The 27,339-nt window shown below is 33.1% G+C and overlaps 1 protein-coding gene across 1 annotated transcript in view; it reads right to left on the minus strand.

Moving 5' to 3' along the window:
* LOC140450374 (uncharacterized) overlaps positions 1–27,339 on the minus strand; it is a 1,628,978-nt gene that overhangs the window by 909,892 nt on the left and 691,747 nt on the right. The window contains exon 4 of the mRNA XM_072543970.1: positions 3,673–3,780. Within this exon, the coding sequence (XP_072400071.1) occupies positions 3,673–3,780 (108 nt within the window). The remainder of the gene's footprint in view (positions 1–3,672; positions 3,781–27,339) is intronic.

Genomic DNA, 27,339 nt, shown 5'->3' on the forward strand with positions numbered 1-27,339 from the left:
TAGTGGGAGTCTGTACAGCTGTCCAGCTGTGCTAAATTTAAGCGGAAGCGAGCATAAGTCTGCTTGTGATTGACTTCACCTATTTCATTTCTTTATTAGTAATAATTAGTTTCTTTTTTTTATAGACGTTTGCCGGGGAGTTCATTCATCGCGGGACCCAGACGGGGATGTAGAATTCACTTCATTTTTATTTATTGTATGTACGGCGTAGAATTTATTTTATTTTATTTACCTGTGTTTTACTGAGTCTGTCGCCCCGAAAGAGCTACCCATCACAAATTGATGAATTTAAACAAAATTATAAAGTCCATAAATTAATTTTGTTCACACTAAACGGCATAGTTTTAGAAATATTGACGAAAAACGTAAAAAACTACTAATTTGCGGACTTTTTACTAAAGAATATATGGACCATATAGAACAATTTGGTGTTAAAAGAAAACTTTTTCTTTGGATGTCGAGGTTAGGATTTTTTTGGACCAATTGTACCATACTCTATCCCATATGTGAATTGTCTTAATTGCTGAACTGATTATCTTATTATTTCTTAATACAGAGTAATGTGTAATTCTTAAGTAATGTGTGAAAATACCAAAAAAATATTCAATGCTATAAAAATGAAAGAACATTTAGTATTTTTGACAGTAGTAGATTATTTAAAACAAATAACAATCACCGTATCTATTCAACAAAGAGATCCTGTTATTGTCACCGCAAAGTAATTAATAAAATTTGAAAATATTAAGATTATTATTATTTGAGTTAAAGTGTACCTATATATGTGGTCTATGTAGGTATCCTTTTCCATAAATCCTGCCTAATCATCTCAAATTTTATTTGAGATAAATTTTTCCAGTTTTTCTTTCAGTATTTTTTCTATATAACCTGTCCATGTCCCTGTAGTTTTCACATTTTTTCATATCTCCTGTTTGGGAAAGTATTTAGTATTTATTTATATATCTTTTTACTGTATTATAATATAATCCTGTTAATGATATAATTATTCTAACTACTTATTTACTTTACAGTATATTATTTTTTTTCTTTTCATTAAATTCTCATTATTAAATTGGCTAACACATAGTAACCTGTTTTTAAGTTCAAAGAAATTCACTTGTCTTTGTTATTTGCTAACTACGTCGCAAGCATAGGAAACGCTGTAAAATATCATATTTCTGTGAACCATTTAGTTAATTTATCGCCATTTAAAAGCGCAACACAATAGAGTTGATTTATGTGGATCCACTGGCCCCACGATCCTACGGACCGCCTAAGACAGGTGTCCAAAGAATTTCTGACTAATTTATACCAAGAAAAGACACTTTGAGACGAGACATCGCGACATCTTCTCTATTTTGACCCGTGCGTCCCTTGCGTCGCGACGCGCAGATGCGACTCTTCTAGTGCTTGCTACAATTATTACATGATATTTCAAAAGTAAGCGTTTTTTTTCTTTGTACAGATAACAGCAATGAGTTAAGCCAGCTATTTTTCGGGTATTTAAATTAGTTTAGTTTTACACAAAAAACATCTCCTTTTTTACGTATCGAGGTAGTCTGTGCTTTGGACCATTTATCTGGTATTTAGTTCAGATTTAAAGCGTTACTGAACATTTCGTATACATATATATACAAGGATTTCCACAGTTTTCACTGTATTCCTTCACTCAACCGTTTTCTCCAATTTTTCCTGTTTAGCCAGTCCCCTTCCTGTAGGTTTCTTCTACTCATTGCTTCGTCCACTTCATCTCTGAAAGATCTTCGGTGTCTGCCTCTCGTTCTTCGATTTTGGTCTGCTCTTCTGACATGTCCGTACCAGGTTAACCTCTTCTGTTCGATGTAGTCTATTATGTCGGAGTTCATTCCCATTCTCCTCTTAATCTCCATGTTATTTATTCTATCTCTTCTTGTTACTCTGCAGCTTCTCCTTAGGAGTTCCATCTCTGTTGCTCTTATTTTGTTTTTGGTTTTCTTATTTATTGTCCAAATTTCCCACCCATAAGTGAGGATACTTCTTGTCATGGTATTATATTTTTTTTTCTTTGTTTTCATGCTGATGTTCTTATCCCATAGTACCGGGTTCAATTTTCGTATGCAGTCTCTTGTTTGTCCTAGTCTATTTTTTATATCTTCCTCCGTTGTTCCTTTGTTTGATATTATGAAGCCTAAATACTTATACTTTTCTGTTCCTTTGATTTGTTTACCTTCGTCTATTTCCAGCTGTTTTATTTCTGTATTCTCCGTTGTTAGGTATTCAGTTTTCTTTAGGTTTATTTCCATCCCATTCTTTGTATATTCCTGCTCCAGTTTTCTCATCATAAAACTGAGGTCATCCTCGTCTTGTGCGATCACTATTTGGTCGTCGGCAAAACTGGTATACCCATTCTATACCTATACTACTTACTGGTATACCCATTCCTTCGCACTTTCTTTTCCATGGTTTCAGGGTTTTTTCCAGGAATATTTTGAACAGGGTGGGGGATGTGGAGCAACCCTGTAGTAGTCCCTTTGTCGTCTTAAATGGACTGCATATTCTATTGCCCGTTTTGATAGCTACTTCGTTATTCTTGTAGAGTGCTTTTACCGCGTTTATTAATCTTCGATGTCTTCCATTGCTTCCCATAGCTTGGTTCTAGGTATTGAGTCATATGCCTTCTTAAGATCAACAAAAGCCAGATGGACGGATCTATTTTTGGCCATTGTTTTTTCTATTAGTTGTTCGACCGTGTAAATGTGATCTGAGCATGCTTTTCCCGCTGTGAAACCTGCCTGGTCTTCTCCGATTCTATCTTGTATATATATATTTCTAATTTTTCCTTTATGGTCTTTCCATACAGTCTGCCTATAGACGATATAATGCTGATTCCCCGATAGTTTTCGCAGTTTTTTCTATTTCCTTTCTTGTATATTGATGTCATATATGCTTGCGTCCATTCTGCCGGTAAGTCTTCTTCCATTCAGTGCTCTCTCAAACATTTTATGTATAACTTAATAACTTTTCCGATCCGTTTTTTATCAATTCATTTGGTATTCCACCGTGACCTTCTGCTTTTTTGTTCTTTAGAGTTTTGATCGTTCTTTTTACCTCAGCTAGGCTTAATTCGATTTCGTCATGTGTGTAGATTTCTATTCCGTCCATTTCTGATTCTTTGAATTCGGAGCGGTCTTCGGTTAGCAATTTTTTATAGTATTCTTGCCATTCGTTTTCTTTGATTTGACCGATCTTGATTTTCTTTATCTCGTATACAATTATGTGTAATTTGTCTATTCCGTACTAACTGGTTCATCAACGATGCCTCTTTATCATCATGATTTTTTGTTCTTTAGAGTTCTTATGGCATTCGCCACAATAATTTTGAAGAACGCCAGAAGCTTGATGACAAATCGTAAAGCATGGGAGAGTTATGGTCACGCACTTTTGGGATATACTTCGTAGTCAATCTTGACTGTGTAGTAATATTAAAGTTATAAGTAATTCATGAGTATGAGAGGCAGTACCTATATTGTTATAAACTATTTATAAGTAACAAAATAGTTAGTTACATAACATGCTACTGCGGGTGGTTTTATCCTAAATATTTATGGTGTAATTAGAATATACAAAAAAATTTCAGGTAACAAATAGTCCGTTTCTGTAATTTATACTCAAACAATACTAGTTTTAAGCACTTACCTAAAATTTGACTAAGTACGGTCCTGCCGTCTTCTCCTAAACAGGCACTTCTAGCATCAAAGGGGTTTGTGAACTGAACAAAAGCATATCCTTTGTGCATTGATATTCCTGCAAATAAAGTAAGCGGTTTCAATAAAATTCAATATTTGCAAGAAGCATGGCTGCCAGCGGCGGGCAAAATTGAAAATTTATTGTCTAATATCAAAGCTTTGTTGACGAAGATATTTACCACAATCAACATGCGATAATGATAATGAAATCATATATACGAGTAATATCGCTGTAAACCTAATTAAGCCTTTTTGGTAGATAATAAATTTCTGTGTAAATGTTCAAAGTAAACAGTACGAAAACACAAGTTTGGAAAATACGTCATTACTTAAGCAAAAAATTGTGTTTATATTATAATAATTTTTTTTATAAAAAACAATCATACAATCAGGTTTTTCACGAAACAAGCAGTAATAATATTCTTCTGTTATTATTATTTATTACTAAAAATGTGTTTGTGCACAGAAAAAGTTTATTCTAAACCTACTGACGTTATAGGGCAGTATTTTAATTTAGCCAGTAAGCTAAATTGCTAAGTCGTAAGATCTTGAGAAACGTTTCCTTCAAAAATACGTACAACTTTTCTTCAATCGTAGCCCTAATTATTTCTAATTTATTTTCTAATTTATTTCTAATTTTAATCATTGCATTTCCGGGAATTTTTTTGACACTGAGCAGTAAAGTTTTAACAAGATTAACCGAATCACTTAATTGTTAATTTCTTTGTTCTAATGACTTTATTTAATCTGGTAAAAAACTAAAATTAACTTTTATGAACATAAGTTCTTTCGCAATTTGTACATTACTTAAAAGTTCTTGACTTTTAGTTACACTATAAGTCATTTTGAATATCTAACACAACCTCTTTTATGGCATCAAAATGATTTGAGTAGAAAATTTTTGCTTTAATCCATGTTTCCTCATCTTGTAATTAGGTATGCTCACTTGCCGTTCTAATTTTAATCGACTTTGCGCATGACGTCATAGCTAGACAAAACCAGTGGACTTGTGTGGATCTTATTTTAACGATGCATCATATGGCAACGTTGTTCCATAACTGTAATGAACAACTTCGAAACTTAAACTGTTAACGATAAGTATACCTCGATGCCATATCGTGCACTAAGAAGTCATAACTAGCTACTTTTTGTGAAAACGTGGTTTGAAAATTAATAAGTAATTTGTAAAATTAATTAAAGAAATATATGAATCTTCGATTTGATTGTGTGTATTACAAACAAAAAAGATATTGCTACAAAACATAAATTAAATATAAAAGGCCGGTAAAATGTAAAGAATTTCAAACATAAGTAAAAGCAGGTCAGACTTTATGAATACCATTTAGACAATTATTTTACAATCGTCGTGATTTTTCTCTTCCGGATATTGTAATAATTATCTTTAATATTTTTATTAAGAATTATTATTAAATATATTTTACATATAAAAAAGTAATTTTACATCTTCGCTAACATTTACGTATTTTGCAGCTTCTGTTAGGTTTTTTAAATAATTTTTAGTTATTTTTAATTTGTTTTGGTTGTCATTATAACTACGAAAAATATGTTCCAGTTCACTATATTTAGTTACAAATTCCAGTGTTGGTTTGAGTAAACCACCCTCAGAAACGTGGTTTACCCAACTAAACGATTTATCGTTAGCGTCCGGAATATATCCAAGTATTTCATTTTCTTTTGTAACTTACTGCAATGAAACCTGCTAAATTTTCCAATCAATCCCATTCCAGGTCTTTTATATTCGAATTAATAAAATCCTGATGACTGTCAATTAAATTTTTAGGGTTAATTTCTGTATCACCACTAGAAAGGTTTAGCGAGGAAGAGATCTCTTCAGTAACAATTTCATAATAATTAATTATACTATTAGCAGTATTATTCCACTATAGTTTTTCTTTTGAACAATAGTCAGCTTCTGTAAAATGTTTTCATCATATTCTCGCGGTTTCTACATTTAATTTGTCTCGCTGAAAACACTTGAAGACCCATACTTTACGCATTTGTTTGTCTCTAGGAAACACAAAAAAACGACACTTCGAAAAAGATTTACTTTTTTTATTGTAATTGTTTCAATAACCCACCACTGCACAATACATTATGGCAACCAAATAATTAGTCTTCTTTATAGAGTAGCTACAGGTAGTCGAGAGAAAGTTGCGTACGATAAATAAATTAGATGATATTAACACAGTAAACTGAATGTTTTCACCACAAAATTTATATAACAATATAATATACAAAGTCTTTACTACACCAATGAATAAATAAAAATATCATTCATTAAGTTTTGAAGCACACAGGATAGCAACAGATATACCATTTAACTTGGCATCATTAAAGTTGTCTCGGGCTTACGTCACAGGTGTGCGAGAGAGATGCAAGAACATGCGCGTTGACTTATCTATGGTAATTACGGGCTCTGAAGGCAAGCTCACACCTGGTAATTTCTCTTTATAAATTTGCATACGTAAAGGTGCATACAAAAATACTGTTTTTAACGTTTAAAATTAATTTATTTATTAACTGAATTAAATTCCAAGGAACGGTCCTAGCACAGAGACAGTAAGGTAAAACTGGGGAATTACAAGTAGATTAATCGCCAAATTAGTACAACGTGTTAGTAAAGTGAGCTAAGGTGAATTGGTGTAAACGAATAACTTGAAAAGTAAGATTGTTGCATTATTATTCTAACCCAGTGGGTATTGTCAATAAAAGCAATCAAGTTTTTATTACTGATAAGTAGTCAAGTTCCGACAGCTCGTCTAGCCTTTGGCTTCTTTCCGCAGTGCTAATTACAAAGTGATTAAGGTGACGACTAAAAGACAGAGTCGGTTTAAGATTGAAATAAATACAACACGTTTTAAATTAAAACCTATTATTAAATAATTATTTATTATCAAGCAATAAAAAAGAGTGAAAACTTTTATTTTCAACAATTCCACAAACTTTTATTACAATTAATAATTATCACTACAGCTGTTTCGGCAGAGTGCCTTTCTCAAGACAGTCTTTACTTGAGAAAGTAAAAATAAAAATTTGTGGAAGTGTTAAAGACAAAAATCCACAAGGAAACAAAGTTCCTGTATTTGGCTGTATACCATATATTAAAAATTTTGAATAAAATCCTTTATAAAAGGTATATAAAAAACCCAGTTGGGCTATGTTGCATTGACAAAACGTTTTCGGAATAAATATTCCATCATCAGTGTCCTAAAATAGTATTTAACCACTTAATTAAAAAGAACATGAAAAGATTTAAGTTTTGACTAAGGTTAATGTAAAAGTGTGGTTAATACTTACAAATTAATACATGGATGTAGCCACTAAATATGTGGGTAAAAACCCTTTAAAAATTATTAAATAAGATTTGATCTACATTATGTCTAATTTACGTTTAAGATGTTAAAGTTACCGTTGGATAGGTAACAGGGCGACATATGACTCTACATTAGTTGCGAGTCCTGAGACGGTATGTCTACGAGGACTTTGTCAAAGCAACTGATTGAAATGACAATTTTGGCAGGTTAAGACGGAAGTTATGACAGAGCAGTCAGTGTAACTGTATATGTCTATTTAAGACAGAAGCCAACGTTGTTTAAAAATTGTGAAAGTTGAAATAAAATGAAATTATAACAGTATCAACCATCAATGTTATTGTTTTAAATTATGTATGTGAAATGAAATTGTGGTGAGAAAATTATGTGATTATAGTTAGGCAACCAACTATACAGTGTCGAGTGGTGTGATGAAAAGATTCTTGTATAAGGCCCTTTATGTTTTAATAACATTTGGTACCTGGAAAATGGAAACTAGACACTGGTGGAAAGTTGGATTCTTGAAAAATTATTGGAATTGATATATTTAATATGTGAGGATGTTGTTCAATGAATGAAATAAAACTATTATGATATAAAGTTCATGTAAAAATTAACTTACAACTCAATTATATTAGGCCCTGTATGTCAAAAAACAACATTTGGTACCTGGAGAATGTAAAACTTCTTGAGTTGTAAGTTCATGAATATAATTATCTGATTGGATGTTGACAAACTAAGTGAAGTAGTTATATTTTGTGTGTTGACTAGTATGAAATGGACAAAATTTGATGGTTGAAAGTGGTTTTGTAATATATTGGTCGTAAAGTACTTAACTTATAACTTGAGAAAAAGCCCTATCTGTTATAAAGCAACACTAGGTACATAGGAAGATAAAAGATTAAGTTATAAGTTGGTGAGTTGAATGAACTATTGGTCTATATTGACTATAATAGTAAAATGAAATTGTTGTATGTGGCTCTGTTAAATTTGAGTAAAGAGAATGAAAATTAAGGTGTTATGAGAAAATTGTGATAAACGGATAGACTACGAAAGGCTGAGGTCCCCAGAGAACCGAAGCCAAACCCTGAGGGAATTGTGTAGAGAAGTAAAATAAGAATTTAATAATATGGAATGGGTGGTGGATGATGGATGATCTGATCTGAATTTGGGAGTGTCGAAATAGAAGCATAGAACGTATTGGTTATAGTGATTAAGACATGAAGTTTGGGTTGAAAAGAAAAGAGTGGGATAGGTAGAAAGTAAGATGTATTGGAAGAAAGGTTTTTAGAGTGAACTAAGGGAGATGAGTATTAGGTGAACTAATAATTAATATGGAATTTAATTGTAGAAGTAAATTGGGGATGTAAGTTAGGAGAATAGTTGGCGATGGAGAGGGAGAAAATCTCGATTGAATGAAACATGACGATTAACGCAATTTGGGCTTTTTTGTTTTTCTTTAAGAATTTCAAGATCTTCGTATAAATCTAATTTGAGGAAATTTTTTTGGGAGATATTGTGGATAAGTGAAACGTCTTCTGGGATATTGAGGGTGTGGTTGTGCTCTTTAAGATGTTGAGAGAAAGTGGAAGTATTTTCTCTTTTTATGTGCTCTAGAGAGCGTGAAGAAAGAGATCTGCATGTTCTACCTATGTAGGTGGCATTGCAATCTGAACATTTAAGTCTATATACTCCACTCCGGTTCATATAGTTGATAGGATCTTTGGAATTATAGATGTGTTGTCCCAAGTTGTTGGGTACTTTGAAAGAAACATGGGTGTTTTCAACCGAACGTTGGATTAGATTTCGAATATCTCCAGAAAGACTTTCATGGTAGAAAGGGAGTGAAACATAGTTGGGTTTGGTGGTAAGGTCTCTGGGGAACGCAGTCTCCCGCAGGGTCTTAAGGCGTTTTTTGTGGATGAGTTTGTTGATGATGTTGTGATCATATCCGTTGTTGACTGCTATTTGTCTGAGTAATTTAGTTCTTTTTTGTAGTTTGAATCTGACAGTGGAATGCTTTCTAGACGATAGATGTAACTATGAAAAGCTGCGTATTTATGTGACATGGGATGGTTGGATGAAAATGGAATTACGTGGTCAGTCTGTGTGGGTTTCCTATAGATACTGAAGTCGAAGTGGTCATTGAATCTGGTAATGGTTAGATCAAGAAAATTAATTGACATGGAAGATTCTAGTTCCATGGTGAACTTGATATTGGGATGAATTTGGTTGATTTTGGAAAGTAAAAGTTCAGCTGAATTGGAATTACCTGAAATGAAGACTAAACAGTCATCAACATAGCGAAACCAGTGTAGTATTTCAGGGTTTTTCATGATCTGAGTGGATTCTAAATGATCCATAAAGACATCAGCTAATAGAGGGGGGAGACAGCTGCCCATGGCTAAGCCATCAGGTTGTCTATAGTAATTGTTGTTAAAAACAAAGAAATCTTGATCTAAACAAAGTTGTAATAGTTGGATAATGTAGTTAGTGGTAGATGAGGTAATGGAGTTGGCTCTTAGAAGTGAGTGAACCAGATTAATTGTTTCTAGTTTGGGGACAGAGGTGAATAGATTGCTAACATCAAATGAAAGCATAGTGGTGTTGGGGTGAAGATTAATGTGTTGTAAATTATTGACTAGGTGACTAGTATTTTTGACTGAGAATCGAGGGGTGAAGTTCGTCATATTGTTAATTAGATTCAATATAAATTTTGATAGGATGGAAACTGGAGTGTTTATGAAACTAACAACTGGACGAATGGGAATGCCCTCCTTGTGTATCTTAGGTAAACCATACAGTCTGGGTGTCAAAGCGTTGCTTGGGATTTTATAGTATGGTGCAAAATGTTCAGAGAAAAAGTCTGTGAAAAGTTTAATGTTATCTTTTAATTTGTTTATGAACTTTTTAGAGGGGTCTGTTGCAAGTAAAGTGAAGTTATTATTATTAAGGAAAGTTGAAACTTTATTGTTATATGATGTTTGATCTAGAATCACTAGACAGTTACCTTTGTCTGCTTTGCTGATGATTAAGTTATTGGATTTGATTTTCTTCTTGATGGAATGGAGGGTCTTGAGGTGTTCATTGCGTTTGTTTTGAGATAGCTTGTGAAAATTGGATGTTGAATAAAAATTGGGTGGTGAATGAAAATTTTGTGCGTTGTAAGAAAAGTTGGAAGATGAGGGTGTGTTGGTATTAAGTACTGTTGAAGAATTAGAAGGATAATTTTTGTTTTTGAATTTGTTGATGGTATTGAAGCAAGAGTTTCTAATAGAAGTTTTTTGATTTAACGGGACTGAAAGGTTTTGGATAATAATATCTAGCTCAATGGAGAGACTCTGAAGGTCTTTTTCTGAGACCTTACGAGGGATGGAGTATTTGAGACCTAGGTTTAGAAGATGAAGTTCATTTTTGTCGAAAGTAACTGAAGAGAGAGTTTTCAATCTTGGGTGAAAAGAAAAATTAGAGAATTTACTGTTGGTGTTACTGTTAATATTTGATGAATTAGGTTTATTTTTGATAAGATTATTTAATTTAGATTTAAGTTTATTGAATTTGGTGAAAGTTACATTGTCCAATCTGTCCTGAACGTCATTCAAAAAATTATTTAAATTGTCAAAGCCCATGAAATCAAGTAGAGCGTCATATGTTACCTTAAGTTTACAATCAATGTAGTTAAGCTTTCCATAATGGTTACAAATCTCCTTTTTCAAAATTTTCCGTTGGAAGGTGTTCTTTAGGTTGACTGGAACGTTTTGTCAATGCAACATAGCCCAACTGGGTTTTTTATATACCTTTTATAAAGGATTTTATTCAAAATTTTTAAAGACAAAAGTTTTTATTGTTATATTGCTTGATAAAATGAACTTTCATCAAGTAACGGTCGAATCCATTACATAATTAATTATTAGTTGCAATAATATTATTATATCATTAATATATTATTGTAAAAATTAACTTAAATTTAATTTCCAAATGAATTTATATTGAGCTACCTCTTAACGTAATTTCCAATTAAAAATCAAGTTATAGTGTTAAGTAAGTAATAAAATAGGTGAATAAAATACAATAAATACATATAAAAACGAAACAACAATCGAGGTGGAAACCGAAGAAGAGAAAAAACGGAAGATAGGAGAACAAGAAGCATTGATAAGAAGCAAAAAAACAAAAAGATCACCACAGAAAAACGAAGAAGATAAAGACAAAGATACAAATGCAGTTATGATTAGAATGATGAAAAACTGATGGGAAAAATTAAACGAAAATAAACAAAATAAATCAAGTAAGGAAGGAACAAGCTGAAAATAATAAGAAGTTAATGGAAATAAGAAATAATATCAGGATTAAATTGACACAAATGGCGACAGAAACTTAAGAGAAGGAATGAAAAGTTTCATAGCCAGAGAACTACAAGTTAAAGTAAAATTCAGGAATGCCACAAATATTGGGGAGGATCTCTGCGTTAGAGAAACAGAAACAATGATAGAAAAAGAGAGACATTAAAAAAAATAAGAAAACCATATTTGTATAAACAGTGACCTAGCAATGAAAGGAAGAGAAATACAGAAATGAAGAAGCAAAATGGACAAAGAAGAAAAAGGAAAAGGCAAGAATAGGATATAAAAAACTTGCAGTAGTCAGTAGAGAATGGAGATGGAATAAAGGGAAGAAACGATATGAATTAAAAAAAAGGAGAAACAGCACAAGCATCAAAAACTAATAAATAGTAAGCAACAAAGAAAGAAATGTAAGCAACATGACGACGATAGGGACCATGTTTTTAAATAGAACATTAAATTTAAAAATCAACGTTATTTAGATTTCTTTAAAAAGACTTTTCATTTAGAAAATATCAAATTTATTCCATACTTTACGGACACACTGTATATTCTGTATTAGTTAATAAATCTGTCTGTATAGTGCCTCCCCACCGTATTTTATAAGTTCTGCACATATTCCGTCTTCTCCCACTGTTTTCCCATTTTTAAGTTTGCATATTTTCTCTTTCACTTCTGTATAGGTCAATTCTTCTTCGTGTTGTTCTGTGTTCATTATTGTTTCTCTTTCCTCTTCTCTATCCGTTTCTTGATATATTTCTTTGAAATACTTCTGCGATTTTCTGCTTCTATAGCTATATTGGCTGTACCTAGTTTTAAGTATTGGTACAATGGTGTTGAGTTGTATCTTTTATTTTCTGTTTCTATCTCGTTAATAATTTCTTCTACTTTTTAATTTTTTTTTAATTTAAATAATTTCTATGTATTTTGCCATTCATCTTTGTATTTTTCTTGTTCCTTTTCTTTGGTTGTGCTTAACCATTTCAATCTTGTTTTATTCTTTTCTTCCCCTGCTTATTTGCACTCATCGTCAAACCAATTATTTTTTCGTTTATTTTGCGTTTTGTCAGATACTGTGTCTGCTGCATTCTTTATGGCTTTTTTTTATTTTTCCCACTGCTCGTCCATTCGTTGTTCTTTGAACTACATCTCTGTATTTACTTCTTGTACAAATCTTCTTACATCTTTCTCTTTCAATTTATCTACGTTTCATTTTCTCTGTACTTTTCGCCTTTCATTCGTCGTTGTTTTTATTTTACATTTTGTAATCACTCGCATATGGTCCGAATCGATGTTGACCACTCTGTGAGATCTAACGTCATTTATCTTATGTTATCATTATGTTATTTCTTAAAGATTTCCTTAATTATTTTGTCATACAATGCATTCACATTGCCCTTTTTTAGTGTAGCCGTCTTAAGAATGTTGAAGTTTATTGAAAAAGCAATTTTTTTTCAAAAATTGCTTAACATGTGTATTTTGCAATTTTTTTAATAAAATGTCATCTGCTAATAGAGCTTTTCGCAAGTCTTGTCTTGATTAAACAAATATTTTTCTTTTTTTATTAATCTTGATCTTAACGATCAAAACAGAAAAAAATACTTTAATATAAGTATTTCTATAATCTGCATTAAGTGTTCCGAGTTAGCTGGTTGACACTAAAAGATAAAGCACTCAATGATATGCTTAAACTACGACTGACTGAATTTTTGTTAATTTTTTTTCCATATAATTAGGTGTGATTGGCAGCAACCTTATTCTGTTTAAATTTTGAGTACATCAAATTATCCTTACTTGATTTAGTGATGAAACATATTTTCGAACAATGCGATGGTAGGCAGCACCGTCGGCGGTTCGAATTTTTGCAGGCTGTTGTCCTCTTCCCGAACATACATAATTGAATAACATAGTCATTTAAATTGTATAGCATATTCAAGACTATGACGTAAAAAGCAGAGCATATCAATAATTCAGTGTGTAGACTGGGTTTTTAATTGGTGGACAAGAGAATTGTATTTCTGGTACAAGCCCAAACGTCAGCTGTATCAACATATGAATTGAAACATAAAATATTTAGCGGACGGGGAGGGTTTGAAAAATGGCGAATTTACATAGTGGAGCGGCTTATTCCGCTCGAATTATATACACACATTTGGTAAAATGAAATTGGACAAGTCAGTTTTAAATAACTTATTAGAATTAATGCACTAGTATAGTTCGGGAGGTTATGGCGAAAATCGCTCTTTTCATCATAAACTTTCAATAAAAAGTTGACTCGTTGCTATAGTTTTTTGTAATGACTATTTAATATGTAATAAGAAAATTAATAAAATAACAAAATCATGAATTCCGAGTGAATTGCTATCGTTTTGTAAAATGATACAGATTTATAAGCCGCGCTCTATATTATTTCTTCTTGAAGTTTTATCTGCAACTAAGGCGGACATTTTGTCAAGAACATTTTAAATAGTGGTGGTTAGATTGACCATATATGTCTGTTAAAGTGTACCGTTCCTAAAACGTCTGCAATCACGGGTTAAAGTTAGGGTTTTGGTAAATATATTTAACTTATTATTTTCAAATGAAAATACTTGTACCAAAAATAGAATAATTGTGAACATTTTAATTTGTTTATGGTCCGTGGGCCGTTCCGAAAATCTAAAAAAGGTAAAGATATCTTAGAAAAAAATAATTACCCACCCGAATTTTACAATCATCTATTTTAAAAAAGTTGCTTTATCAGACATCAATCTAATTCCAATACCAATCCAAAACAAACCCAAGACATACCTAGCGATAATAATAGTAATGCCACTAAATCAAACAAACATTGTATATCCTTACCAGATATTAATGGATTTTCTGAAAAAATGTCGAAAATGTTGGCGAAATATGGATATTATTGTTGGTCATAAATCGTTAAAAACATCCGGAAAATATTATTCAAAATTTAAACCCAATGTTAATAAAGATCATCAGTCGAATGTTACTTATAAAATAAACTGTAAAGACTGCAATTCCACATATATGAGAAAAACAAAGAATATCTGCATTAAAGAGTTGTCTCACACAAAAATAGTGCACAAACCAACAAATTAAATATAACAGGCCTAGCCAAGTATTCTCCATCCTCTCAAATCCTATCAACCATTCTTTTGATATTGAAAATGTACAAAAAAAAATCGTTCTCAAAATACAAACATTAGTAAATTAATTTAAATAAATTTACTAATGTTTGTATTTTGAGAACGATTTCCGAAGTGGAAATTGAAACGTCAATAAACGTATTTTAACCTTTAATTGTGGCTTATTCCCATTTAAATATAAATTAATTTAAAATGCCACAAGAAAATAGCTTCAGAACAATATAAATTCTTTTCTTTCTTTCTTTCTTTCTTTCTCCCCTTCCTTTTACCCTAATAGGGTGTCGGATTTGGGCTAGCTATTTTAATTTCCATTTACCCATTCCTCTTCCATTCTTTTCTGTTTCCTGCCATTATTTTCAGTTCCTCGAGTGATTTTTGTTTAAGTTTTCCCGCCTCTACTACTTGCTGTATCCATTTTATTCTTGGTCTGCCTCTTTTTCTTTTTCCGATGTTTTTTGCTTCATAAATTTTTCTTGTTATTCTATTGGATTGCATCCTCATCATATGCCCATACCAGTTCATTTGTCTCTTTGCTATTTTGTTCATTATCGGTTCCTGGTTTGCCATTCTCCTAATAGTCTCGTTTCTTAATCTATCCCATTTTGTCTTTCCAACTATCCTTCTTAGATGTCTCATCTCCATTGCGTTTATCCTGCTCTTATGTTTTTCCAGAATTGTCCAGTTTTCACTTGCATAGAGCACAGTCGGTATCACTATTGTGTTATATATTTTTATTCTTGTTTCTCGTGCAAGTTCTCTTTTTCCCATTATTGGGGCTAACGCATAATATAACTTGTTTGATTTCTTTGCTCTATTTGTTATTTCCCAGTCTATTTTTCCATCATTAGTTATTATACTTCCCAGGTATTCGTAAGTTGTTACTATTTCCAATTCTGAGTTTTTACATTTTATCTTTATTTGTAAAATTATTATTATTATTATTATTATATTATTATTTTTTATCTTCCTTATCTCCTTTGCCGCTGATTATCATTATCTTACTTTTTTCCTCGTTTATCTCCATTTTAAGTTCTTCTATTTGTTCTACTCATATATCCATTAGTTTCTGCATTTTATTCTCGGAATCTGCTATTAGTACTATGTCGTCTGCATACATTAATGACTCTATTGTTACCGGTTGTAATCTGCGGTAACCTATTATTGTCTGTAGTTGATTAATTCTGACTCTAGTGTTTCTTATCAATTCGTTCATTACTATTATGAATAGCAAAGGGCTGAGACTATCTCCTTGTTTAATACCTCTCTTCCAATTAAATGCTTCTGATCTTTCCCCTGTTATTTGTACCCTTCCTTTTACCTCTTTGTAAGTACTTTCTATAATTTTTATCAATGCATTAGGTACGTTAATTTTCCTCAAGCATTTCCCTATAATATAAATTCAGCTCGTCAAAATACTCAATAAAACAAGAGGTTAGAAGTTTTACTCAAGCTAGTTTTTTCCTCAGAACTCCATAGCAGAATAAAGAACTGACTAACTACCATCTAAAATAGTGGTTAACACCAACCTCCAGATGGTGGTACTTTCCACCATTTTTAAAACTATAAAGTACTTTGACACATGATGCCAAATAAACCCAAATGTGCCCTCCTACAAGCCATCCTGCACGGCAAAATATTTGTAAAGCAAGGTCCAGGAAGAAGAAGAACATGCTAGCGAAAAAACCTTAGAATCTGGTTTAACACAATATCTATGCCGCTTTTCTGTGCTGCTGCAGACAAGATAAAAATGGCCATGATGATAAAGATGAATCTTTCTTTTTGCCATGTTTCCTTCATGATATTTTTGGTTTACTTATCTTCTTTTTTAAGTCTTCTTTTAAGTTTTTACCCTGTCTCTCAAGATCATTGGCGACCAGTCTGGAGTCCATATCACCGGCGAAGATTTTTGTGCTCTTCGTCGTCCAGGACCACGTTTCCCTTTTATTTTTTCCTGAAGAATTATATCTAGTAATTTGTGTTTAGTATTTCTCATTACGTCGACCAACTATTCCATTTTTCTTTCTTTTATGGTATCCAGAACCTATTTTTCTTTGTTAAGACGAGGTAAAACTGCTTCATTTGTTACTCTGTTTATTAGCGATATCTTCAACATTCGATGATATGCCCACATCTCGAAAGCGTCAAATATTTTACACATTGTTTTAGTAAGAGACTATGCTTCCTTTTCATAACACAGAATGCTGAAAATATAACAACGTAATAACCCCATTCTTAAGAGAATTCATAGCGCTCTGTTGGTCAAAAGATGAATTCGCAGAAAGCTCCTAATACATCGGCCTAAAAAAATGAATATGACAAAAACAAAAACACAGACGGCTTCAGACATACAACTATAAATGGCAATGAAAAAGAGTAAGTCCAAGAATATATCTACCTAAGCCAAATTCTGAAACTTGATAAAGAGAAAGAAAGTGCGGAAATCATAAGAAAAAGAAGACTAGCACGGACGGGATTTGGAAAAATTAGTTGGATACTAAAAAACCGCAAAATACCGCAATACTTAAAAAAGCAAAGTGTTCAACCAGTGCATCCTTCCTATCACGATATATGGATGTCAAAGCTCGACCATAATTAAGGCAAATATAAATAATCTAGCCAAAATAGAAAGGACAATGGAAAAGACAATGTTATCTATACGAGAGTCAGATAGAAAGAGGAACGACTGGGTAAAATCAAAAACAAAAGTCGAGGATATCTCAAAAAAATTATCATACTCAAACGGAGCTTTGCAGGCTATATCTACTGCAATTTGGAATATGTTACTCAGGATAAAGATCGGTGGAAGAAATTCCACCTATGGCGAAAGAGAAAAAATGGACAATAGAAAGCTAGAAGGCTATTGGTTGATATATTTTGCATCTTCTTAACTGATGGTCTAGCTTGCTGTATTTTGCATTTGATTTCCCAAAATAAGCCGCACTTTTTATTTTATTTTCCCAAGTGCCCAAATATTTGTATGATTATATTATCTCTACTATTTTTTCATCTATCCTGATCTGAAGTATCAGTAAGATTATTAGCTATATTTTTTTTTTTGCTGATGACTACACATTTGGTTTTCTTTGTACTAACGTTCAAACTCATTTATTTACTATGGTCTATTAACACTGATAGAAGTATCTGTAAATCGTCTTTATCCATTGTTAGCAAAACAGTGTCATCAGTATACCTCATGTTGTTGATGATTACTTCGTTAGAAAGTATAATTGCCATGCTATCTTCCACAAATTCTTCGAGAATTTTTTCTGTACATAAATAAAACGAAAGCAATATATTTATGTCTAATTCTTGTCAGAATATAAACTTTTTCGAACGTCTGAGTTTTAATTCTAAACCAAATATTATCCAAATGTCTCGTATGGAATTAATTTCTCGTGTTCAACAATATCAAATGCTTTCTCATAGTCAACAAATCAATATAAATCAACATTTTTACTTATATAGATATGTAATTTAATTTCATGTATAAAATAAACAATTAATACAACTTTTGCGAAATTGAAATGTTATATTTGTCGTCCTTAATACTGGTGAGACTTTTAGTATTACTGGGTGTAAGTTTTTTTATCTTCCAGATTTCACAGTGTCACATAAGTCCTTTAATAACCAAACGGCTACACTAAACACAAAGTCTGAAAAACAGCGTACGAGGGAGAATATCAGGTTATCATTTTATAATGTCTGTCGCCTATCTGGAGAAATTTACTGCACACTTTAATATGGAAACTCAATTTGGATTGATTTATGAAGGGCTATATCGGAATCTCTTGCCTCTATTAAAATTCACTGCAGCGATGAGAGAAGTTAAGGAAATGTTCGCGATAGACCTTGCGATAGCATAATAATCAGTTTGTTTTATAATGACAGCCTCTTTCGCTTCTAGCGATACAGAAAATGTATACTAAGCGTGTGATTTTTAGAATATTAAATTTGTCATGATTGATACATGGGAATAAACTCCCAATCCTAGTTAAATTAATCCAATAAAACAAATTTTAGAAACTTTTATGGTTTGCTATTCATGTCTTTTAACCATTCAAGAAAAAAACTAATAAAGAAATATGTTAAATGTATTGATTTTAAAGAAAAAAAAATTTAGTATATTTTGAGATATTCGTTCGTTCAGAGTTGTTTTTCTTTTTGTACGATGGATTCGTAAATATTTCGATGAAATACCATTCGTCATTTTCTATGATATAATAAACCAATACGGTAAAACTGCAAAAAGTTTTAACGAAGCTATCCATTTGAAAACCGTGTGATCCGGCGGTGCAAAAGCAGTAATAAGAACTTTAAACTTTCTATCTGTCTATATCTATCATATTATATCTTTATATTACAGAGAAACTTCTCCATACCGGACACCAACGGGGAAAAATTAATTGTCCGTTGTGTAGAGTTATCGCTTAATCAATAGAATTAAAAAATAAGTTTTCATTTGCTTGATCTGTGATTATACATTCTCGTACATTCTCGTACTCTTATATGCATAAGCATATACACAAATAACGTACTAATGTAAAAATGGGTAAACTACTTTAAACATTATCAATTATGGTTTGTTTTTTGTTTTGAACATTATTTTTCAGAATTTCTAACATAACATTTAAAATTACATCAGATATTTTTTGACTTATTTTTGCATCACCTTTATATATAAAAAGAATGCTCTTTATTTTAGGTAAGCATCATTTAAACTATTTACAGTTGTATTAAGTTCTAGTTCATCGTCACTCTCAGTGTCAGAAATATTGGAATCCTGTTAATTTTCTTTAAAATCACTAACACAACTAGCAAGTTTACTTCAGGATTTTCCGTCAATAGGGCTGCATCAATCTCTACGTAGTTCAAAAATTTTTCAACTCCATGACTTTCGCAAAAGGTTGACATTGGCAAATCATCTTTCAGGTCTTGTAGCTCCAGATTTTACACAATTTCTTCTTCATTACTGTCGTTTTTCTTTTAAACCGCACCTAATGAAACACTTCCTAATTGTTTTTTGGTTGAAACGTCTCTCCATGCTGCCACAATCCAAATTAAGGCTTTAGCAATCGTTATGGACTTCTCCAGTTCAGCCGCTGATAAAGAACATTCTATAGATGATAAAATTATTCTCATCAAAAATTTTTAAACAAGGATTTTAAGTTTTTATTTATTCCTTGGTCTAACGGTTGACAATTTATTGTAATATTAGGTGACAAAAATATTATCGATATGGTAGATAACTCCATATGATATGATGGATAACATCCAGATGAGATGTTGGGTTGTCTAGGAATAAGAGAATTTTTCTTTTTTGACGTTGCATTTTTCTGACAAATTTGTGCATCCAATCTGTCATATCTTTAGTCAGCCAGATTTTCTTGTTGTAGAACCAGTCAAATTGGAATTCTTTATCAGATTTTAATTGACTAGTCGCTATGGATTTACATTGCTAGAGTCTTAAATTTCAAAAAACATGAAATTTCAATTTTGAGTTTGGGCAACACACATAAGGCATTTGAGAAATATCTAAAAACCGCTGAATTTAAACTTTCACATTACAAACGATCTCACGTTACGGAAAATATATCCACAAAAACGGTATTAGTAGAATTTGTAGCTGAAGATATGTAGGTTTTTAACACCTACTTGTGCTGTCGAAAAGAAGCAATCTTAAATGTTATATTTGAAGTATAAGGCCTAAAATAAAGATTTTCTTACTTTTCACAAAAAAACTATATAACTTTCGATTTTGACAATATTTTGGGACGTTCCAAATGGTAAATTGAAGTTAAAGTGGCAATTCTCGCAGCGGCGGCGGTACCTTGCGACCTTTTCCTGGGCAATCAAAAACTTAATACCTACTACAAAATCCTTTCTATATTCACCAACTTTTACCATAATCTGTGTCAGATGTCAGATTATATAAAGATAAAAAACACCTATAAAATGACATTGCATAAATAATGAAAATACTTTACGGATTTCAATAATTCAAAATAAACATAAAACATAATGACGGTATTAGATTTTATTTCGATACAGGGCAGCGACAAGCCGCTTATACGTATTTCGACCTCTTTAGGTCTCCTCAGAACGGTATAACCACTGCTCTGAACCAAAACAAAAATCTTTCCCATCCTAGACAATAGTTATCAAAATAACTATATACGGAAGTAACTACGCCATCCAAAAACAAAAAGAGAAATCAAACGATTTCTACCTGGCGAAACCGAATTCAAATTTTTACCACTGTGCTTTCTAAAACTTGCAAAGCAAACAGCTTGATAAATTACTCCGCAAGGGAATCTACAATTGCATCCCACATGCTGTTCATCATCGTCAAAATTCGTAGTGAATTCAGTTTCTGGTACTCCAAACGGAGTAAAGTAATAAAATATAATGACGGTATTAGATTTTTGTTTAGATACAGGGCAGCGACAAGCCGCTTATACGTATTTCGACCTCTTTAGGTCTCCTCAGAACGGTATAGCCACTGCTCTGAACGAAAACAAAAATCTTTCCCTACGAATTTTGACCATGATGGACGGCACGTGGAATGCAATTGTAGATTTCCTTGCCGAGTAATTTATCAAGCTGTTTGCTTTGCAAGTTTTAGAAAGCACAGTGGCAAAAATTTGAATTCGGTTTTGCCAGGTAGAAATCGTTTGATTTTTCTTTTTGTTCACAAAAAACACTTTACATACATACTTGGTTGCTTGGCAACCAGGCGTATGCATTTCGCAGCCGCTGTGATCATTCGTTTCATTCGTATGCGCAGTGTAAAAAGGAGCGTTCGCGGTGATCAAGTTTTGTACTTATATGGACTGCTCGTCCGGAATCTTGTCATTCGCGGTTACTTAGTCCGTAGTTCAGAACCAGTTTAACCGATCCTTGGGATCTAAAGAAAACTTAGAGTTCTCACATGCGCAATAGGATATAATTCCAAACATATTTATATATTCTTTGTTCTGTGCTTTACACAGCTGATTCGTCAACGTTGGCGCCTTGGACTGAGGACTCAATTTAACTAAAGGTTGTTCTAAATTCGTTTGCGGTGTAAATCAATCTTAAACTGATTATGAACCGCGCTTGCATAAAACCAGATTACTAAGAGGATTCTGAACTGATCCTGAACGCGGACAATACTCGTACCACGAACGAAGCTATTGTCACTCGCCGGCAATACTCGAGCGAAGCGCATTCTTTACTGTTTTCAAAGGTCTTGAAAGTTTGAGACTTGCCTTCATTAGGCCACAATATACAATCAATAGTAAAAGCATTCAGCTTCAATTTCCCGTTTCAAACGTCTGGAAAAATATATTTGAAATCGAAAGTGATTTATTTTTTGTGAACAATGAGGAAATCGTTATATTTGGTCTTATACTTTATATAAAACGTTTAAAACTGTTTTTTTTATATAACGTGTTTATATAAGAGCGTGTTTAAAAATTATACATCTTCAGCTATAAATTCCATGTAATTTCGTCTTCATGGAAACATTTCCCGTAACGTGGGAGCGTTTGTAATGTGAACATTTAAATTCAGTGTTTCTTAGGCATATTTCAAATGCCTCTATCAAAAATGGCAAAATTTTTTGCGATAAAATGCACCAGTTTATATCTACATTTTTATGGTCGGTGTACCTTCCGGTGTAACTTTGTGAGCAGTATCAGTTATAATTGTTAGTTACTTATAGTTTGAATAGGGGGAGCTGTGGGCCTGGCAGACCTAACATATTCATTCGCATTAATTGTTTAACGAAGAAAGTACAAGTGTTTTACGTTTTAGAACGTGCTATTGTCGTAAGAAAATAATTGCCGTTGTGTTAATTTTATTATGAAAAAGACAGTCAAAATTTGATTTCACGTACAAAGTGTCTATGTATCTTATTATACGTATTTCGCCCTAATAAGGCTCATCAAAACAGCTATTCATAGGCGTTCTCAATGTGAAAAATAAATCTTTTCTGTCTTTAAGAAGCAACGTTAAAATGGCTTCGATATGGACGCAATAGCGACATCTGATAATAAATCCGTAAAATAGTTTCGAAACACAATTTAGATTTCTGGCCTAATCTGAGCCTTCTAAAATTGCAAGGCAAAACAGACGTTGATAAAGATGTTAATAGCGACATCTAATAATAAATCCGTAAAATAGTTTCGAAACACAATTTAGATTTCTGCCCTAATCTGAGCCTTCTAAAATTGCAAGGCAAAACAGACGTTGATAAAGATGTTAATAGAGACATGGGGAATCTAAAATTTGCATTTTACGATATGTCTCCTCAACTAAGTAGAAATCCTTAGCGAATTGGTTTCTTGTAAGCATACAGAGTAGATCCGAATAAAATGAATAGAACTGGTAACTCTATATTTTTGGCAGCCATGGGCATAAATCGTTTTCGTTTTCTTCTGAAATGCATAAGACTGGCTGGTGTAACCACGAGAGAAGAAATAAAAGAAGTAGACAAGATCACTGCTATTAGAAATATTTTTGAACTGTTCAGTAATAATTGTTAAATATCATATAGCGCTGGTGAGTATGTGACCCTGGATGAAATGTTGTGGGCCTTCTGCGATAGGTGCAGTTTCCGTATGTATATTCTCAACAAGCCAGCAAAATATGGTATCAAAGCTTTTGTTTTAGTAGACGCCAGAACTTATTACACCGTAAATCTGGAGTCCATATAAAACTGGTAACAAAACTGACGATGTTGTAGAACGATTGTGTAAGCCTATTTTTAATTCCAGAAGAAATGTTACGATGGCTAATTGGTTTAATGGAATTGAAATAATAGAAAAGGTGCTTAAAGATCATAAGTTAACAGTTGTTGGAACTGTATTGAAAAATAAGAAACAGATACCACCGGCATTCATTTAACCTGAAAATAGAGACATACATTGAACATCATTTGGCTTTACCGAAAACGTTACTATGGCTTCATAAATTCAAAAAAAAAACAAATGTGTATTGGTAGCTTCCAGTTTACATCACGATGATAACATCGATAAACAAACAGTTGAATTAAAGAAACCTGAGATGATAACATTCTGTATTCTGACCACAAGAGGTGTAGATTCTGCCAATTAGTTATGTTGTGAATATAACTGTGCAAGAAATACCCAACGCTGGCCTATAGTTATGTTTTATGGAATACTGAATGTAGCTGGTGTAAATGCTTTTATACTCTATAATTCTGACAAACATAGTACTCTCGCTAGACGCCATTTTTTAAAACAGTTATCACTGCAGTTGATAAAAAACCATTTGATGGAAAGAGCTGAAAACATGCATTTGCCACCATAAACCCGAAATAATGCAAGAAAATTGGCTGGAATGAAACCAATAGAAGAGAATATCCCTGGGTCTTCAACCACTAAGAGAAAGTAGTGTACATTTTGCAAGAATAGAAACAGAAGATATTATTGTACAAAATGCGCCTGTTGCATTTGTTTGCAACATGCTAATTACGTATATCCTAATTCTAGTAAAAACCTCTGACTTCCTAATTCTATGTAAAACTTGTGATTTTAGCATTTTAAGTTTCCAGTTTAGACCCACTGTAGTAAGGAATATTTAATGTAGTGATGTATTTCTGAGATTTTTTTAAATTAAACTACTAGTTGTATTTTTAGATTACATTAAGAGAGGTGGCCTTTCGGCCTATTCCACTGCGACCTTTTCAGATCTATTGTGGTCCTCTAGTCCTAGATAACATTCTCTAGCCTGACCCTTTTTATAAAGTCTAGTAGCTTCGAGACTGTACCTTCCATGTAGCTATTTGCCGGTGGATTTTCTTCTCCTAATGCAAAGAACCGCACATTTGCCAGACTGTCACACTGACATAAAATGTGCTCTGCTGTTTCTTCTTCGAGGTGACAGAATCTGCACAGGTCATCATCTGATAATCCCATCAGCTTCAAGTGCCTATTCAGCTTACAGTGCCCTGTTAGAAGACCTACTATGACCTTGACTGTTTTCCTGTCTTTGCTTATTAGGTGTGCCGTAAATTTTGGCGAATGTTCTGTAATGAACTGTTTCGCCTGTCTTTGTCCTGGTGAATTCCTCCACCATTCCAGAGATTTGCGAGCTACCCACTTGCTTGTAGCTGTTCTTGTTACTGATTTAGCAGCTCCGCAGAAGGGTTCCGGTTTAATGAATGGCAATGATGAGCCTTGTTTGGCCATTTCATCTGCTTTTTCATTGCCCTTATGACCCTCGTGCCCCGGTACCCCGGCTACCGTAACCTTGCTACGGTCTCCTAGTTTATTTAGGGCACACACGCAATCCCATACTAGCTTAGAATTGACCTCTACAGAATTGAGTGCCTTAAGCGCTGCCTGACTATCTGTGAAGATGGCAACTGAACAGAACGTTATTTCCTGCCTTTCTATTTCTTCCACGCAGTGATGGATTGCAGTTATTTCCGCCTGGAAAACTGTCACATCCTTAGATAGACTTACCGGGAAATCTATTCCTTGATTTGTCCCTACTATGCCGGCTCCCACACCCTCCGATGTTTTTGAGCCATCCGTGTACCAGGTAGCAGCAGCTTGTATGGGTACACCTTTATTCCAATCTTCCCTGCCTGGTATTTTAATTGTGAACTTATTGTTAAAGCTATATCTCGTAACTGTTGCATCGATAGGTTTCCCCATCACAATATCGGCTTTTAGCTCCTCGATTAGTTTTCTGTTGTCAGTACCATGCATCTGGCTTATATGTCGCTGACTATGGATTAATCTGTGCATCACGGATCTGGCTTCGCCCTGTATAAAGATATGAAGTGGTGGTAGATTCAACAGAACTTCCAGCGATGCAGTAGGAGTTGTTTTTAAGGCCCCCGTAATACACAAGCATGCTAGCCTTTGTGTATTACCTAGCAGCCTTATTGCTCCCACTTGCTGCGTCTTTGTCCACCACGTCACCGAGCCATAGGTTATCATGGGTCTAATAACCCTTGTATATAACCATTGAGCCATTTTGGGGTTAAGTCCCCAATTCTTACCGCACATTCTTCTACGTCTGCCCAAGGACATAGTAGCTTTCTGTGTGGTTTTTAGAATGTGAGTATTCCATGTAAGCCTATGATCAAAATATACCCCAAGGTATTTTGTTTCTTTGGCAAATGAAATCTCTGTTCTTCCCAACACCGGTGGTTTTAGGCCTTGTAGTGCTGTTTTTTTTTGGTGAAGTTGACAATTTGTGTTTTCTGAGCATTGACTATCAGTCTCTCTTGTTTACACCAGTCGTCAACTATATTTAGGGCTGCTTGCATTCTCTCAGACACTACCTGAGCAAACCTGCCCCTGACAACGATTGCTAGTTGTATTGCTGCATAATTGTTAATTAAAACTTGTCACTCATAGGCCTCTCCGGCCTAATGTGTGCTATAATGAAATTTTTTTGACGTATTTTTTTCTAGGGTTAACAGCTTTATAAAAACTGACTTCATTTTCGACAAAACAAAAATATTACGAACAAAATCTGCACTTTGCACCTTTAAAACGTGTTTTGATTTTTGTCCATAGAACAATTTGACCAAAAGATGTCGAATTTTCACCTTCGAGTTGACACAAATTTTAATCAGAAATTTGATTTCACGCGCGTGACTGACATTCAAAATCACCGGTCGCTTCAAGCGTTGTTTCTGAGAAAACGGTTCGTTCTACATAAAAAGCGATAAACAATGTTTTTGTTTCAAATTACCTCTGAACGTTTTTTGTTTAAAACATTTTTTTCTACGGCTTATAGATCCTTGGTAAATCGATGTGTTTTGTTTTCCCCCCTAGAGGAGGGTTTTCGGAGGAAACCTTGGTCTAAAAGTGGTAAAGTTTTTTGCATATTTTTTGGGGTTCCAAAATTAACTTTCGCAGGAAAATTCAGCTTATTCGTATACTTTTTAGAGGTAAAATCTCTGACAACTGGACTCAATTTGCATTAGTATTTGTAAGTTTTGATATTTGAAGCCTGATCTACCGTAAACTCATTTTCTGATCTAATTTTTGTTTGCTATAAAACAATTTCAATTTATTTTTATGTACAATATCATTTATGTATTTATATCTATGTAAAATTTCAAAGATTCGTTATTTAATTAAACACATTCATTTAATACAATACAATATCAACAGAGCATTGAAATAGCATGCATATTCGAACACGTATGGCTATTGTTGTATTTGATCAATCGTGTAATAATTACCAACACGGACGAATTTGACAAACAGTTTAGGGTACTGTTAACTCTCCGCCTAATTGGCGAGGTAACTCGAGCTACTCCATATACGCAGCTTACAATTAGCCAACAATAAGTATTTAATTTATAGCAATACGCATTGTGACGTTACAACGGTGTAATAAACCATACAATGGTTATGTAAATAAATATTTTAAAGACGATAATAACCAACAACTATGTTAAAATAAAGGAAAAACATGTAAAAGAAAAACCTAAATATTCATTAGATATATTATATTAAGTCCTACGCTGTTTATTATTGCCATAAATGATGTACGAAATCTAAAACTCTACTTAAAGGCCGATTATATACGCTGACGATCTCTTAATAGGGAGTTTTTGTAACTACCTAACGTAACGTATCTCCCTATACGTAAAGAACTAACGTATCGAAGAAGATGAACGTTAAATTGATAGTTTTTGTTCTGCACGTAACGTAACGATGGTGTTGCCCTCACCGAATTAGTGATTAACTAATAAATTGTCAGTGCCAGTCTTGTCCTTGTCATCTAACCCTATATTTGATATTCAAAATAAATAACAAATATT

Source organism: Diabrotica undecimpunctata, chromosome 9 (assembly GCF_040954645.1).
Source record: "Diabrotica undecimpunctata isolate CICGRU chromosome 9, icDiaUnde3, whole genome shotgun sequence".
NCBI lineage: Eukaryota > Metazoa > Arthropoda > Insecta > Coleoptera > Chrysomelidae > Diabrotica > Diabrotica undecimpunctata.